General features: G+C 37.4%; 2 protein-coding genes across 3 annotated transcripts; one reads left to right on the top strand and one right to left on the bottom strand.

Moving 5' to 3' along the window:
* Nucleotides 1–586: 586 nt before the first annotated feature.
* Nucleotides 587–9,920, top strand: LOC127803283 (protein RER1A-like). Its single transcript, XM_052339399.1, has 4 exons — nt 587–758; nt 1,227–1,655; nt 9,368–9,548; nt 9,686–9,920. Exons 2-4 carry the CDS (start codon nt 1,306–1,308, stop codon nt 9,737–9,739), a joined length of 585 nt encoding a protein of 194 aa, XP_052195359.1. The 5' UTR covers nt 587–758; nt 1,227–1,305; the 3' UTR covers nt 9,740–9,920.
* Nucleotides 9,921–12,806: 2,886 nt separating this feature from the next.
* On the bottom strand, nt 12,807–15,604 carry LOC127803265 (probable pinoresinol-lariciresinol reductase 3). 2 transcript variants are annotated; one of them, XM_052339368.1, is made up of 5 exons: nt 15,419–15,604; nt 15,188–15,322; nt 14,373–14,610; nt 14,094–14,297; nt 12,807–13,225 (listed from the first exon to the last, which is right to left on the bottom strand). In XM_052339368.1, the coding sequence occupies exons 1-5, from the start codon at nt 15,602–15,604 to the stop codon at nt 13,059–13,061; spliced, it is 930 nt and encodes a 309-aa protein (XP_052195328.1). In that variant the 3' UTR covers nt 12,807–13,058. The 2 variants fall into 2 exon arrangements, with proteins under 2 accessions (XP_052195328.1, XP_052195336.1); XM_052339376.1 differs by having other exon boundaries at nt 13,079–13,225; nt 14,051–14,297.
* Between the last annotated feature and the right edge of the window lie 10 nt (nt 15,605–15,614).

The following is a 15,614-nucleotide window of genomic DNA, read 5'->3' as shown; positions in this document are numbered from 1 at the left end:
TTATAATAAATAAATAAATAAAACATAATTAAAATAATAATATAAAAATAAGATATAACTTTGATGCTGCTTTTGTATTGGCTTTGTAATTGTTAATTTGTTTTATTTTTTATGTTAAATTACATTTTATACTAGAAATATATATATATATATATATATTATAAATTAGTCTTATATAGATTAATTGTGTGACGTGATGTTATTATAAATTAGTCTTATACTGATACAAAAACTAAGGATTTTGACAAGAATAAATGGACAATTTATATTATATTATTAGGGAAAGATCCTTTTATCCATAAAATTATTTATAAATACTTGATCAATAAAAGGTCAGTGACTGTCTTAAATTCTAGTGAAAATATTAATATGCAGAGTTTAATTTAGTCAAAGAAATAGAAAATAAAAAATAAAAATAAATAAATTCGAGATATAAATAAACTCACTCATACATTAAATATAAATAACAAAATTTCCACGAAAATTAAGGAGTAAAAAGACGAAAATGTACAGAGGGGGTCATAAAGCATATTCTTGGAGCGTTGAATCGATTCAATTGAATACATACATGCCAAGCGGGCAGTGGGCATACAAAATTACAAAGCAGCGTTATCAACCACTGTTCAGTTTCGAACCCACGTTTATTCTCTCTCTCTCTCTCTCTCTCCAAATCAGATCTCTCTCTCTCCCTCTCTTCGGTTTTGGTCGCCGACAACCCCTCCCTCGACAATCTCTCGCTGGTTGAACAGTCGTCGGAGGTAAGCTTCACTCGACCCTAATTTAGCAATCGATTGATCTCTTCTCAAGTAAAAATCCCCAATCTCTGCAGTTACAGGTTTATTTCTGCATTTATCTATGCATACATTTACGACGGGGGATTAGCGTTTCTTGATGGATCCGTTTTCTGAAATTCTTTGTATTTTTTAGTATTGGGGTTTTCCGTTTTCCTGGCACACAACAAGAAATGGCAATAAGAAACGGCGTCGAATGGTAATAGTGAAAGAAGAAAAGTAAACAAAACAAGGTCTAAACGATATCTTGATATTTTCTTTGGTGTTTGAACAAATGGAACTTTGATAACCTAGCCCAATAGCAGGATTTCGGGAGTCTGAAAATAAAATCGATTTAGCGAGCTAGATTCCATGCCACTTCATGTCTTCAATTTATTGCTCTATTTTTAGCTACCAACAGAGTAAAACTCACAGAGCATATCCGGTGTTTGTTAGGGGGCTATTCATAACTCTACGCGCTTTGAGTTGATTGAAGACTTTGATTGGATCTGTCAGACCTTGGATCTTGTTTTGAATGGCCGGGGTCGGAGGCAATGGTGCCTCAGCAGCTGCACCTCTAAATCAATGGAGGCATGATGGATGGAAGCTTTTCCAGTACTATTTGGATAAAACTACTCCCCACGCTGTCTATAGATGGATTGGAACGTTTGTTGTGGCATCCCTCTATGCTCTGCGGGTTTTTTACATTGAAGGGTTTTACATTATCACATATGGTGTGGGTATCTATATATTAAATTTGTTGATTGGGTTTTTGTCGCCTCTTGTTGACCCTGAACTGGAGCATTCTGATGGGCCAATATTACCGACAACAGATTCAGATGAATTCAAGCCTTTCATTCGGCGCCTTCCAGAGTTCAAATTCTGGTAATTATATGTTGTTATGTTGCATATGATGTTTGTGGTGACTTTGACCTTTGTGATTTTATTCTGCTATAGAGATCTTTCCTCATTTCTCTACATGTTTAGATATGCTCCTTTAGGAGTTGTTTCTATTTCATTCAGTTTTCAATTTCTTAATCCAGGAACAGTTGTCTTATTTTCTTTCTCTGCCTGAACTATAGCATTTTACTTTTTGGTGGTAATGCATTTAACTTGAGCCAATTTCTGCTATTTTTTGTTCTCTTATTCATCAATTAGTGTTTGCTAGAGCATTGCTCTATTGATACCTTTTATTTTCTGCTTATCTGCTACTTTTTGCTGATTCTTGTTTCTCCCTGCCATTTATTCTTTTATCCTAACTTGCATTTTTTTATATGGTTCCTGTTATTTCTGTCATGCTACATCATCTGGTCATTGCCCCTGCCCTTCCTTGATTTGGGTCTGGAACTGGTGGGGTTAGCTTTTTAGGTGTCCGGTTCAGGGTTGGCAAAAGGGTTCCCTGTCCTATCACCACCTCATGTTCTTGCCACTGCATACACTTAGCTTTGAGCTGAAGGTTTTCTTGACTGTCATGGTCTTGAGGTCTTCTAGGTTTCCAAAATGGATGGATATTTCTTATTTCACTAAACAATGACCAATGACACATATTGTACAATTTTGCAGTTGTCTTTGTTTTTATCTGCTCTCATGCACTTTCTTTTCTATTTTCTGTTGTAAATAGTTTAGAAGTAAGCAGTAGGACAATTGTGGGTCGATCTGGTATTGCACTAGAAAATTTAAGTTTATAAAGAGTCTTTGTTTCATGTTTCTGGCCTACTATGATTACTGCATCATTGCTGCTTTGATGTTATGGCTTGTGCCATCAAAACTGCTGAATTCATTCACATCAAGCAGCATGGGGTGTTCTTGGAAGGCTTGATAATGTCTCCAGCTGCAGTTAGCAACTGCAGCTGGGGTTCATACTTTTGACTCTCTAGTCAGTGTTATCCACACCTCTTGTAGCACTTAACAGGTTTGCTTGACATCTGTCCTCATTGTTTTTTTTTTTTTTGGGGGGGGGGGGGGGTGTCATGACCCAAGGGTCTCTTTTGTAATTTTTTTTAAATTCTTGCAAGTAGCCGTGTAACTAACTGATCTGTTGTGGGGGATGAGGACTGTCATACCTCATGTGTAGGCTGTAACCGCCTATGCATGGCCTATAAAAGGCTTATATGCATGAGGATGGGGATTCATTCATGATAATAACATTGAATTCTTTCCCTCTCATTTCTTTCTCTTAATTCTCCCTCCAAATTCTCTCTCTCTTTCCCTCCCTTTTCCCTTTCTCTTTATCTCTTAAACATTGGAAATTCAAGTCTAAATCCAGAGACTTGACAATTGGTATTAGAGCTAGTTGTCCTATGCTGTGACTCTGAATTAGTGGTTGATCATTGGAGGCGACTTGGACGACGGAATTCGGAATGGCTAAGGGAACACAAACGAAGCAACTGGAGAATAGGATGGAAGCGATGGAGTTCGGTCTGACACAAACGCAAGAAGCAGTGACTCAGAGCCGAGAGGAGGTTTGATCCATTAGAGAAGAATTGCGGGAAGACATGGCGGCTTCCCGAGAAGGTGTGATGAGAGAATTGGCCCGGCAAAGGGAGTCAATGGAGCAACGGATTAGCAGTGTGATCAACATGTTGTCCGTGCTTCCTCAATTCAGGCTACCTCCTGAATTTCCTTCCCGATCAGCACCAGAGATGGGAACTTTGGGGCAGGGGATACTTCCTAGGTCTCCAGGAGCGAGAGAGGTTGATAATGTACACATTGAGGAGATATGCGATCAAGTAAAGGATCTTAATTCCCCTAGAGTTAATCATGGGCTCGTACCGAGGCTGGAGGTACCTCTGTTTGAAGGATTTAAACCAAGATGGTGGATCCGGAGGTGTAATAGATACTTCTAATTTTACAGTATCCTTGAGAATTAGCGGATCACGTTAGCTTCGGCTTATCTTAAAGACGTAGCCAATTGTTGGTGCCAAGGTTGGTCGAGATTTAGAGGTATGGGGGCGAGATGGATAGACTTTGCAGAAGAGATGTGTGTGAGGTTTGGGGAGAGAAATATGGCTGATGTAATTGAAGAATTTAATAAGTTGAGGTAGGAGGGAAATGTAACTGAGTACCAAGAGAAGTTTGAGGAGTTGGGATCACTCATGTGGAGTGCTTAACCCACTTAACCGACCAATACTTCGTGTCCTGCTTTATCAGTGGCCTCAAAGACGAATTAAAATCAATGGTGAAGATGATGATGCCAGCCACGATGAGGGAGGCAGCAGAAAAGGCAAGGCTTCAAGAGCTGACGCTTGAAGCCATTTTTAAAAGGAACAAGTCCTTGGCTAAGTCGTCTACTGTGGGAGAGCCCTTCAGTGGGGGTAATTCGAAGGCTATGGTGCCAGTAGTCACCATAGGGGGTCAAAAAGGGGGATTCCATGTAGGGGCAAACAAGAGCACCACTCTAGACCAGAGGAGGATGCTAGGATTATGTTTCAGGTGTGGGGAGAAATATAGCCCAGGAGATAATTGTTTAAGATGGAAGGTGGAGAAGGGAATGAAGAAGAAGAGTCGGATATGGTGGAAGAAGAAGACGAGGAGAAAGAAGAGCATCCATCAGAAACACTGGAGGAAGAACAAGGACCAGAAGGTGGGGAGATCTCCTTCCACGCCCTGAAAGAGGGACCAATGGGAAAGTTCATAAAGTCATGGGCCAGCTGGGGAAAAAGAAATTCATGGTACTAATAAATAGTGGTAGTACCCATAGTTTCCTCAACGAAGCTACAACCAAGGAATTGGGATGTAAGTTGACCCACACTAACCCCTTGACAATAACTATATCCAACAGGCATAAGATGTATAGTCACTGCAAATGTGCGGGTTTCACTTGGATGATGCAGGGTAACGAGTTTAAAGGTGATCTGAGGATCTTAGAGCTGGGCGGTTGTGATATTGTACTAGGGGTGGATTGGATGAGGATGGTTAGCCCCTTAACCTTCGATTTCAACAAGCTAGAAGTCACATTAAAAATAGGCTGCAAACGGTTAACCTTGGTGGGAAGTTTGGAACAAGGGGAGTGCAAAATGATCAAGGGAGACAAGCTACAGAAGTTGTTGATAAAGAAAAGGGGACATATATCTCAATTATACTCAATACATGTCATCGAAGGAGAAGGAGCAGGTCAAACAGAGGAGTACCTACCAGAAAAGAAGGAAGCATCCCACGCCACCCAACAAGATGTAACTACTTTAGATAGCTTGCATGTACTAATGGAAAACTTTAAGGACCTCTTCCAAGAACCTAACTCCCTACCACCCCAAAGGCCTTTGGATCATGCTATACCCCTTAAATCTCATACCACCCCAGTTAATATTAGAGCCTATCGATACTCTCCTACATAAAAGGTAGAGATTGAAAAACAGATCTCTAGCATGCTAGCCACTTCGTTTATACAACCTAGCCAAAGTTCCTTTGCATCCCCTGTTTTATTGGTTAAAAAGAAGGATGGGACTTGGAGATTTTGTGTGGATTACCGCCAACTCAACTCACACACCATCAAAAACAAATTTCCCATTCCCCTCATTGATGATCTACTAGACGAATTGGCCGAGGCCAAGGTTTTTCTAAGCTGGACCTGAGATTCGGATACCATCAGATCTGGATGAAACCAGCAAACATCCCAAAAACTGCATTTCGCACTCAATAGGGACTCTATGAATTTGTTGTTATGCCCTTTGGGCTTACCAATGCCCCAGCCACATTCCAAGCCCTTATGAACCAGATATTTGCTCCCTATCTTCGAAAATTTATTTTAGTCTTCTTTGATGATATCCTCATATATAGCCCAAACCAAGACCAACACCTAAACCACCTTAAAACCGCATTTGAGGTCCTTAGAGCTAACCATTTGTATGTCAAGCTATCCAAATGTATTTTTGCCAAAAATGAGATAAGCTACTTGGGGCACATAATTTCAGGAGAAGGAGTCAAAACCGATCCCAACAAAGTCACAGCAATGGTGAAGTGGCCTAGACCCCAAATAGTGAGAGAATTAAGGGGATTCTTGAGATTAACAGGTTACTATCGCAAGTTCATCAAGCACTACGGATTGATTAGCAAACCCTTGACGAATTTGCTCAAGAAGGAAAGATTTTGCTGGAACCCCCAAGTAGAAGCAACATTCTTAAATCTAAAGAATGCTATGACACAAGCCCCTGTATTAGCCCTGCCAGACTTCAACAAACAATTTGTGGTGGAGACTGGTGCATGTGAAAAGGGGGTTGGGGCAGCCTTAACGCAAGAAGGGAGACCTATCGCGTACATAAGCCAAACTTTGGGGCCTAAGCACTAGGGATGGAGTGTATATGATAAAGAGTTGTTGGCAGTGTTGAAGGCAGTGGATAAATGGAGAGACTATCTAGAGAGCAATCTATTTATAATCAAGACAGACCATGAGAGCCTAAGATTTTTCTCCCAACAGAGGCTACAATCTCAGTTACAAAGAAAAGGGGTGTCTAAACTAATGGGGTTGGACTACACTATCATTTATCGGAAGGGTAAAGAAAATGTAGTAGCTAACGCACTGTCCAGGAGAGAAGTCAAAGAAAATGAGGGCTATTGTTATGGAATAATTGCAATAGTATCGGAATGGGTAAAGGAGGTGAAGCAGAGTTATGAAAACACAGGGTGGGTGTAGTCCCTCTTAACCAAATTGATGGTGCAAACAGGGGAAGAAAAAGGCTACTCCCTATCAAATGGCCTCCTCAGATTCCAAGGACGCCTAGTGATAGGGGATGACAGGGAGTTGAAGATGAAGATTCTGGAATCCCTACACTGCTCACCCCTAGGGGGTCACTTAGGTATCTGGGCTACCTATCACAAAATAAGTCAATTGTTCTTTTGGTCGAGGCAAAAGAAGGATGTAGTAGATTTTGTACTAGCATGTGAACACATGTCAGCAGTGCAAACATGAGCAAGTACCCTACCTGGGCCTACTACAACCTTTGGGAGTATCGAAGCAAGCATGGGAAGATATCTCCATGGACTTTGTGGAGGGCCTACCCAAGTCCGAAGGTAAGGATGTAATACTAGTGATCGTTGACAGATTGACAAAGTTTGGGCACTTCCTCAGTCTAACTCACCCTTTTTCGGCACAAGAAGTGGCCTAGGTGTTCCTCAGTGGTCAAATTGCATGGAGTTCCAAAGACCATTGTGTCCGACAGGAATGGGATCTTTACCAGCCATTTCTGGCAGGAACTCTTCAAGAAATTTGGAGTAGGACTGCACCTGTCAATTGTTTACCACCCTCAATCCGATGGTCAAACGGAGAGGATGAATCAATGCCTAGAAACCTATTTGAAGTGCATGTGCTTCACCAAACCAAAGAGCTAGATCAAATGGTTACCACTGGCCCAATGCTGGTATAACTCCTATTTCCACAGCACAATCAAGAGAAGCCCTTTCGAAGCAATGTTTGGATACAAGCCACCTCTCCTACTGGCTATAGCAAGTGGGTCATCTAATCTAGCGACGGTGGAGTACTACTTACAGCAGAGATAGGAAATGCTATCGACCCTAAAAATGGAGCTAACTAATGCCCAAAACCAAATGAAGCAGGTTGCAGACAGAAAAAGGAGTGATAGAGAACTTGAGGTGGGGGACAAGGTGTTTTTGAAAGTGAAAAGATTCCTGCAACAACCCTTCACGACCACTCCAATATTCAAGCTCAATCCCAAATATTTTGGGTCCTATGTCATAGAAGCTAAAGTAGGGAAGGTAGCTTACAAATTGAAACTACCAGAAGGGATACAGGTGCATCCCGTGTTCCATGTGTCTCTACTAAAGAGGTCCATCGAACCAGGAGCACCCACAAGTCAGCAGCTACCAGAGGTCGAAGATGAATTGGAGGAGTAGAGAGAGCCCTGGGCTATACTAGACTAGAGGGTGGTTTACCAAGGCACAACTCCTCTCATCCAAGTTTTGGTCCAGTGGTCACACCTTCAACTAGACCATACCACTTGGGAATACCTATCCGAATTACTAAAAAAGTTCCCCAAAACGGCAAGCCTACTTTGAAGATTTCTTGAGGACAAGAATGCTATTGAAGGGCAGAGGAGTGTCATGACCCAAGGGTCTTTTTTATAATTTTTTAAAATTCTTGCAAGTAGTCGTGTAACTAACTAATCTGTTGTGGGGTTTGAGGACTGTCATACCTCACGTGTAAGCTGTAACCGCCTATGCATGGCCTATAAAAGGCTTATATGCATGAGGATGGGGATTCATTCATGATAATAACATTGAATTCTTTCCCTCTCATTTCTTTCTCTTAATTCTCCCTCCAAATTCTCTCTCTCTTTCCCTCCCTTTTCCCTTTCACTTTATCTCTTAAACATTGGAAATTCAAGTCTCGATCCAGTGACTTGACAAAGGGAGTGGGAGGTTTCAATCTTTATGCTTCCAAATTTTACTTAAGATGTGGTTTATCAAGAGAATTTTGCCCTCAACCTGTTATCCGTGTGTTCTACACGTTTGTCACGACATAGATAATAGTTAGACATGACTTTCCACAAATGCATGTTTTATGCTCAGTAGGTTTGCACTAGCCATCAAACCAGTTAAGTTTTCTGTTCCTTAGTGTTCAATGGTTCATGCAGTGCCACTTGATAGATTACTGTAACAGTACTTTATGTACATTTGATGGGTAAGTTTTGATTTAAAAAGATGGTTGAAGCTGTGCTTATATAAGAAAATGGTTTGCAGTATTTCTTTAATTTTTAGTTTGTTTATTATGTACATTACATGTGTATTTTTCACCATAAAAGTAACCAAATTGGCAGCTAGGTGGTTTCAAACCAACCAAACATAATGCCTGGGCTCAAGTCTTGTTGCCAGATTTGTTGGTCGTCTTTAACATAGGACACAAAGAATATAATAAAGGCCAAAATTGTCAAGTCCATATTTTGAGCAAAAGCATCAGTTTCTGCTTTGGAGTTTCAGGAACACCGCAGCTTTGTTTGTTTGTTCATAAATTTTTCCTTCACTATTGTGTCTCTTTTTGGGTGATTGGCTCTTTGCTCTGAATTAATGATTTGTTTTGTTATCTAGGATTCAGTTTTTGTGTAGGACAGATTACAGATGTTTGAACTAGTGATATTGATGTTTCAAGAGAAATCTGCTGGTTCGCATTCTAGCCAGGAGGTTTCTGTGATCTATTAACATGACATTGGACATGTGACTTCAGTTGGTTCTGGCATCTGGTCCCATACGTCAGAACCAGACAATAAGTACATAGAGCCTTTGTAATTGTAGTGATTGCTTCATCAATTATTACTTAGCTCTTATATGAAGGACATTAAGTACAGATTGTTTTCCTAAGTAGACCAATAATATAAATATCCCTGCGTAGAATCCTTTTTATTTGTTAACTCAACTAGCTGTCAGCTCATATGGTTCACAGGGTTGTGCATCAACAGCTCCCAGGAATTTGGCTGTGTTAACTTGTATGTTTTTTCTTTTTGGCCAGTTGATGAAGTGCAGACCATTTGATTGATACAACTAAATCTCATCTGAAATGAGACTTTTTCTTGTGGCAACTGAACTAGGTTGTTTCTCATTGTGTGCAAGCATGGAGGATAATTTTCTTCTTTCCTCTTACATGGTTATAGGTACTCCATCACCAAGGCCTTCTGTGTAGCATTTGTCATGACCTTCTTCTCCATGTTTGATGTCCCTGTATTTTGGCCTATATTACTGTGCTACTGGATCGTTCTGTTTATCCTCACAATGAAGCGCCAAATCGTGCACATGATCAAATACAGATACATCCCATTCAGTATTGGGAAGCAGGTGAACTTTCAATTTCTTTTCCCATGTCTGCTGCTAGTACTGTTGTCAATTTTTGTTAGGTTGCAACCGTACATTCTCCATTAGTTATTTCTGATCTGGTTTTAAACTTTTCTCTGCTTTCCCTTTTCTTTTGACAGAAGTACAGCCGCAAGAAATCTTCTGCAAGTAGCAGTGGCTCCCGAGCAGACTGAAGCTTTTGCTGCCTTTGTAACTAGACTTAATGTGAAGGTTGCGGGGAGAAAACAAAACAGTTGAAACTTTCATTTCTTTAGTTTTATTGTAAGCAATGTGTAATTTACCTAATTATGTATTCTACACCAAGTAGTTGCGAACATATAGTAAAGTTTATCCTCACTTCTTTTCCTACCATAATGTTGTATACATAGTAAAATTTGTTTATACGCATCCTATGATAACATGACATGACATGATTCTGTTTTGCAGTGGCTGGCAATTTTAATTGGCTTGAATTTAGCAGAAATATCTCTCTAAGTGTTGCAGTGGCATAAAAAGGTTTTTAAAGACTCGATTCAACTGGAAGTTCATGCCAAATTTCAGGTATATTAATTGAACGAATTGATTGCCTATAGAAGATTTAGTACGATGAGATCCCACCCACCTAGTGAAATTAGAACGTGTGATTAATGCTGCTGTTGTTTGTGGTATGGTCAGATCTGTCACGTTTGAAAATCTAGAGAATTTCTTCTGTTCATTTTGTTTACAACTTCTAAATATCACCTGAAATTTGGTTAATTCATTTTGATGTGTTATAGATGAATATTAGTAAGTAGTAACATCTTTCTAGGTTGGCGTACTTCTAATATTTGTCCTCTTTAGTTCCTTTTTTTTTTTTTTCTTCTTCTAAAAATGTATATGTTACTTCTTTTTCCCACTCATTGGCATTGGCCTCCGTGATTGTTAAACTTTGTAATTATTTTAGAAACCAATGTGTTGTAGCTTCTTTTTTTTTTTTTTACTTTTTGTTGAAGTGTATGTGTTGCTATATTTTGAAATCTAGTAATTTTAATATATGCTTTGATATTTTTAGATACGCTAGACTAATAGATACTCTATGGCACAGTGAACAAACAAGTTTTAGAATTAAGAACAAAACTAAAAAGAATTTTGTGAAAAGCTCTTGTGTGCATAATGTGGGTTATAAAATACAAATTTATGTGGTTTAAGTATACCAAGTCAAAGTGGGATGTTTAGAGCCTCGTTGGTATTGTTTGTTTCACAATATAACGTTGTGTGTTGTGTTTTTATTGTTGCTCCAAGTTTGTTGATAGATAAAAACTTACTTTGGTAGTTGAATGTGGATTGCATAGTTAACATTTTACTGAACTATTTTTAAACTAACATTTCATTTGAAACAACCAAAGGAAAGTTATAAACAAAAAAGTCCATAATGGAAGCTGAACATTTAAAAAAATGACATAGAAATGTGTTAAAAATTGTTTTCCAATTTGAACTACTTTACATTCAAATAAATAGCCTAAATTATTATTCATCCATATGATAAATAAACAAATGAAGTGCGTTTAATTAAAAATGAATTATTTTATAAATAAAAGTAGTATAAAATAACTAATTAATTAAAATTTTTATAAGAATAACTAATTAATAAAAGTAGTATAAAATTTTTATAAGAATTAATTAAAAATAGGGAGTTATGAAAAATTACATAATTGTGAAGAGAAAGATATTATAAAAGTATAAGAAAATGGTCGGTTCACCATAAAGTTATTTTGCTCTTTTAACTTAAAAAAATAAAATAGTGTCAAAATAGGGCTTAAGCGTCTTATTGCTGCTGTTGTTTTTGAAAAATCTAAAAATCCCATTTTTGTAAAACTAATTATAAAAGTTTTAACTTGAATTGTGTGAAAATGATTTTGTACATTGATTAAAAATATGCTACAGCATAATTATGTCCTATACCACTTATGGTGTCATTTATTCTTTCCAACAACCACATCTTCCCTTCTTTAAAAGTCTAGACCCATTTAGGGTGCCGTGTTGAGCCCATCCCCTAGATTTTTATTTTTTTGGTCCCGGTTCCCACTATATTTTTGAGTCGTTTCAACAATAATACGCAGCGAAATTGCATCATTGCCTGCTTTTCAGTGTTTTCTTTAATCTCATTTTAAAAGTGTTGGGACTACAAAAATTCTAACATTATCTATTATTTTTAATCCTCGTTTGTTTAACATTTGAATTATTTGATCTAATAAGATTCGGGTGATATTTCTGTTTATGTTTTTTATTAATTAATTTATTCATTAAAGTAATATTTATTAATTAAAATATAATATAAAAAAAACAATCTTAAATAAATTTATTTAATATTTTACAGATAAATATAAATTACTCATATACCGTTATATAAAATCCTCACTCATTTCTGTTCACATGTTCATATTTTTTCTCGCCACCAAATTTTTCTTCGTTTATCAATTTCTTCATCTTCTTCCTCATCGTCTTCCCCTTCACTTTGTCCCCTTACTTCGCCAATCTTTTCCCTTCGCTTCACCTATACCATTTGACAACGCTAATCTTCTCCTTTGGCTTCATCGTCCAGCCACTCTTCTTTCAAGCTTTTAAATCTTCTTTCCCCTTTCTTTTCCTCTTTGATTTTTTAAATTATTCTATTTAATTTTATATTTTATTATCTAATATGAAAATATATTTTGATAATTTTTAATAATAAAAATATTTTATTTTATTATTATAATTCCATCAATAATTATTTCTAAATTTTTTAAAATATAAAATACTTTTTTATTTTTATTTTTTAACAATTCACATTAATTACAGAACACTATTTTAATCATAAATTTATTATCAATGTTAAGATATAATTTGAATGAATTTAGTAATTGAGATATTTTGATAAAAAATCTTTATCTAGATATTTATTATATATATATTTAACAAATATATATAAAAAATATAATTCTCAATTATTTTAAAAAATTTAAAAAACAATTTGATATAAATTTTAAAATATTTCTCAATCTTATCTTAACTATTCCATATCTTATACCAAAAAACATTCCGATCTTGTCTTGATACTCGCTTATTTTACTCATTTTAATAAACACTATCTCAGTTAATGACTTTATTATTCTTTCTCAACCGAATATATATATATATATATATATCCTTTTGTGATTTGCACATGATAAATGATTTTTTACAATCTGCAACAGATTTAGTTTTTAAAAAATAACAGAATAATGAAAAATAAGCACCATTAGGTTTCAACACTAATATCTAATGTGATTCAAACATTTTTGGGCCGAAGTACAGTGTAAAGCGCGAACACACTATATATAATTATATATTTCATCGAAGGTCCAGGTTTGTGTGCTTTTCGTGCAGTGAGGGATAAAGCATAAACTAGAAGAGGGATTGCAGTTGTGTTCGAATCCATGAATGGGAAAAAGGCAAATAAAAGAAAATGAAGACAAACAGTCTATAATTAGTTCAAGAAGAAGTGAGAGTAAGATCTTACAATAGGGTGTCCAAAAACTCGCTTATGGTAACGTATTTCTGGTTTGGATACAGCCTTGTCCCATCCACGCCACCAGGTGACTCCGTATCAAAGTATGTTTGGTCTCCTTTCACAAAAGCACAATATATGAAAACCATGTCCAAGTTTTCTGGATAGGGAGTCTCTGGAAAGCAACAAGCAAGCTCATCTTAGTACACAAGCCTTGGAACTAATTTCCAAGAATTAGGTAAAAGAAGAAAACTAGAGTTTGTGACTAGGCCAACAAAGTTACAAAATGAAAATTTGGTACAGCATAATTTGTGAGCTATTGCCCCTGCCCATTCAGTTTAACCTATTCACATTTGAAAAGTATTGACTGCAAGTTTTGTATCAATGGCCTAAAATAAAAAAATAAAAAAAAGGAACATAAAATAAAGAAAAGAATGGCAGTTTCTTCTTTGTAAATTAAACTAACAGTTGTCTTTTCTCTACATAAATTGAGAGTTTCCATAATTGAATGGCTGTAGTTAGTAGTCTGCACAGAGTCTGTTGTCAAAACAGAATGTTCAGCATTCACAGATAGTTGTCCAAAGAAAGTAGGAGTGAGATACCAACCAGACCAACCCCAAGCAGTGAGAAAATGTGCAGTCAAGATCTTTTAAATCAATCCTGTGCAGTTACCATCCTGTATTTCTGAATAGCATGTAGAAAAACCATATAAAAATGGACAAACTCTGCCCTTTTGTTTTTTGGTTGAGAAGATCTTTTAAATCAATGGAGATATTTTCTCAAGTCTTAAATACTATTGATAGAAAAGCTAGTAGAGCATCATTTTTTTGTCATAATTTGTTGTAAAACTACTTTCGTGTAAAGTATGGGAGGATAAGGCTATGTAAAAAGACCACACTTTCTCGAGTATTGTAAAATGGAAACTCTCATGCACTAGAAATACCCAATTTTTATTTTTTTTATTAGTTTTAGGGTTTTAGTTCTAAGTAAAAGTTGATACCTGTGTGGACAGTAGGTGTGAATCATCCGACCTACTTACAAACCTTTAATTTTCTTGAGAAGTTCCTCTTCTGAGACAAAGATCTTCTCAAGCTTCTTCCCAATCTTATTCTGCCAAACATCGACCAGCTCATTCATGGAATAAACATTTCCCTGGGGCCTCAGGTGGACAACTTTATTCAGTGTTCGTGGATCATCAGCCGCATTGATGGTAAAGGCAGCAACATCGCTTTCCTTCATGAAAACACCTGCACCAGATCAAATAAAAAGGAATTAAGTTCCAAAAATGAAATGAAGATGAGATAACTGAGGATTAAAGAGACCTTTAACATTTCCATCTCCAAATATCATCACTTTGTCTCTAGGAGGAGTCTTTAAGCCTGGTTGAACTAGTGATGGAAGTAAGTAGCTCGCGAAGAAGTTACAGCATATGCAGGTGTAGGGAATGCCTTCAGCTTCTACAATGCGCCGAATTTCCGCTTTCCTTGCATAGAAATTGTAGTCCAAGCCAGATATTCTAGTTTTATCTGGATCTGTTCCAAATTCAGATGGAATGAATCTCTGCAACAATTGACACGGATAGTTGCCTCACTCGCCAGAAACATCAATAGTGCACAATTGGGCACTTCCATTGCATCCAATATAAATGTTTCTGTCCTTAAAACTAATAGCTTCAAATACAGAATTCAAATTATTTCTAGAACTCTCTTCATATTCCAATGCAAACATGAATACATAACATGACCACTTCATAAGAAGGTTAACCAAAAATGATCGGGAACATTATTTGGATCTTGTGTAAAACCAAAAAAAATGCTATGTTCTGAACTAGGATATATAAATATGATGGCATTCCAAAGGATATAAATAGCAATAGATAGAAATAACCGGAGGTCCAGAATGGCAAGGTTAAGGCTTGTGATTGTTGTTGTTATCGTGCATTTTGTACTAGGAATGATATATTTTTGTTGCAGGGACGCTCTTAAGTCAAAACAGAAAAGCACTTCGACTGTTCCTTATCACACTTGGGGAAGTACAATTCTCTTATGCTACAGTAGCTCCTAAACTTCAATCAACGAAAAAATTCTAATTACAATCCATTCACAGAGCAAGAACAAGATCAGATTAGCATGCTGACCTTGACACCGCCGGCTTCCTTTATAGCAGCAATGAGAGGCTTCTGGTCGAGCACCTGCCTAGACGCAACGGCGCAAATGACGACGTCGACTTGCCGGACAGCTTCGACGAGCGAAATTTGATCTTCTAGCGATCCCTGAGATTCAAGAATTGAGGAAAACTGAAAGTATAGGAAGAAGAGAGATGGTGAAATTGCAGAGATGTGTAAGGGTGAGAGAACTGGGGACGGGACCTTGAGGAGAACGGCGCCGGAAGTGGATAGGACTTGGAGCTTGCTGGATTTGTGAGGATCGGAGAAGGCGGAGTCTCGGACAAGGGCGAAGGTGGGATGGGCGGCTTCGAGGCTGGCTTTGGCTAATTCGAACCCTAGACGTCCGCTCGCTCCCACTATCAGTATCCTGGTCTTCTTCTCCTCCATCGTTTCTAAT

This window comes from Diospyros lotus, chromosome 1 (genome assembly GCF_014633365.1).
Source record: "Diospyros lotus cultivar Yz01 chromosome 1, ASM1463336v1, whole genome shotgun sequence".
In the NCBI taxonomy this organism is placed as follows: domain Eukaryota; kingdom Viridiplantae; phylum Streptophyta; class Magnoliopsida; order Ericales; family Ebenaceae; genus Diospyros; species Diospyros lotus.
Note: the sequence above shows the minus strand (reverse complement) of the source record. Positions and strands in the feature narration are given on the sequence as shown.

What these genes read in the sequence shown, in the direction of transcription:
- LOC127803265 (XM_052339368.1), bottom strand. Translation starts at nt 15,604, where the DNA reads ATGGAGGAGAAGAAGACCAGGATACTGATAGTGGGAGCGAGCGGACGT. An exon ending in TGGAGATGGAAATGTTAAAG is followed by an intron (nt 14,298 to 14,372) that starts GTCTCTTTAATC and finishes GATCTGGTGCAG; the next exon opens with GTGTTTTCATGAAGGAAAGC. An exon ending in ACTTCTCAAGAAAATTAAAG is followed by an intron (nt 13,226 to 14,093) that starts GTTTGTAAGTAG and finishes GTTGCTTTCCAG; the next exon opens with AGACTCCCTATCCAGAAAAC.
- LOC127803283 (XM_052339399.1), top strand. Translation starts at nt 1,306, where the DNA reads ATGGCCGGGGTCGGAGGCAATGGTGCCTCAGCAGCTGCACCTCTAAAT. An exon ending in CTTCCAGAGTTCAAATTCTG is followed by an intron (nt 1,656 to 9,367) that starts GTAATTATATGT and finishes ACATGGTTATAG; the next exon opens with GTACTCCATCACCAAGGCCT. An exon ending in CATTCAGTATTGGGAAGCAG is followed by an intron (nt 9,549 to 9,685) that starts GTGAACTTTCAA and finishes TTCTTTTGACAG; the next exon opens with AAGTACAGCCGCAAGAAATC.